The 1,194-nt window shown below is 59.9% G+C and overlaps 1 protein-coding gene across 1 annotated transcript in view; it reads right to left on the bottom strand.

Annotated features, from left to right (window-relative positions):
- Positions 1-1,194, bottom strand: part of SALL1 (spalt-like transcription factor 1) — a 189,243-nt gene that overhangs the window by 163,433 nt on the left and 24,616 nt on the right. Inside the window, 1 exon segment of the mRNA XM_006777065.2 lies at positions 3-294. Within this exon segment, the coding sequence (XP_006777128.2) occupies positions 3-294 (292 nt within the window).

A 1,194-nucleotide genomic window follows, 5' to 3' on the forward strand; every position in this document is an offset into this window, starting at 1 on the left:
GCTGATGGGCGAGCTGCTCCCGCTGCCCAGGCTGCCCGGGACGGGGGGGATGCCGCCGTTCTGGATGACGGAGATCTCATTGGCCTTCATGGCCAGCCCGTTGGAGAGCGCCGCCGCGTACTGGTTCCAGAAACCGGACGGATCGCCGCTGCCCGACCGGGCCGCCGGGTCCTTCTGGAACATGTCGGGGAACTTGACGGGATTGCCTCCGAGGAAGGTCATGGGGCCGTCCACGGAGAGCCGCCGGCCCCGCCGCGCGGGCGTGCTGTTCCACATGTGGGTGCCCATGTGGACCTGCGAGGAGAGAGCGAGAGGGAAAAAGAAAGAAGAGAGAAAGGAAGGGAGACGCTTAGTAGCTGAATCGGTTGCCACTCCCATCCCAACAAACACTCAGCAAAGCCAGTGGCCGAGGTGTCCGTTCTTATTACGTGCCAGACAGGGGACGAGGTAATGGGACCGTCCACTCCGAGGACCGGTAATAACCCGTTCGCTCCCTGCAGCCGGGGCCGCCTCTCCTGTTCCCCGGGCAAACGCGCCTTCCTTTCTCCGTTTTTATTGCCCCTATTTCGCTTATAATGGCCTTCCGCGAGCCAGGCGGTCACGGATAGCGCCGTCCAGGGTGAGAATTGTTATGTCCACTCTCATTGCAACGGTCAGGATTGTATCTGACACCCTTTCCCCTAGAAACGTCCTTTTTTCAGAGGGGAAGAGAGTAGCCCTCGCTGACGGAGGGCCCCATGCACAGAGAGAAAACGCCAGAAAGTCATTCCTCCCGCACGGCTGGCAGCGACCTCTGGGGACGTCCTCTGTCGACAGGAAACTGTACACAGGGAGCGTGCTCAACTGTTGCTGTAGATTCATGTAAGCACATCTGCCTGATTGCCAACACCTATCAGTAGGCAGTGTTGCCTCATCGATTATCATAACACCCGTGAGCGGGGGGCTGACGCCACCGCGCCTGGAACAACAAACCGTGCGGCCTGCACGGTGATGAGCAGGAGATGCACGGGCCGCGGAGAGCTGCAATTATTAAGCGATCGGAGCAGCCCACAGGCCCGGCAGAGGCTTTAATCAATACCCCATGGCAACCGGGCTGTCTTCCCCGGTAGGCAAAGCCATTCATTTGGTGCACTTAACGAGACAAGGGAGGCGGGCCGCCGTTTCGCTCAGGTACCAAATGATTCGATGCACGCC

This window comes from Myotis davidii, unplaced genomic scaffold (genome assembly GCF_000327345.1).
Source record: "Myotis davidii unplaced genomic scaffold, ASM32734v1 scaffold328, whole genome shotgun sequence".
Lineage (NCBI taxonomy): Eukaryota > Metazoa > Chordata > Mammalia > Chiroptera > Vespertilionidae > Myotis > Myotis davidii.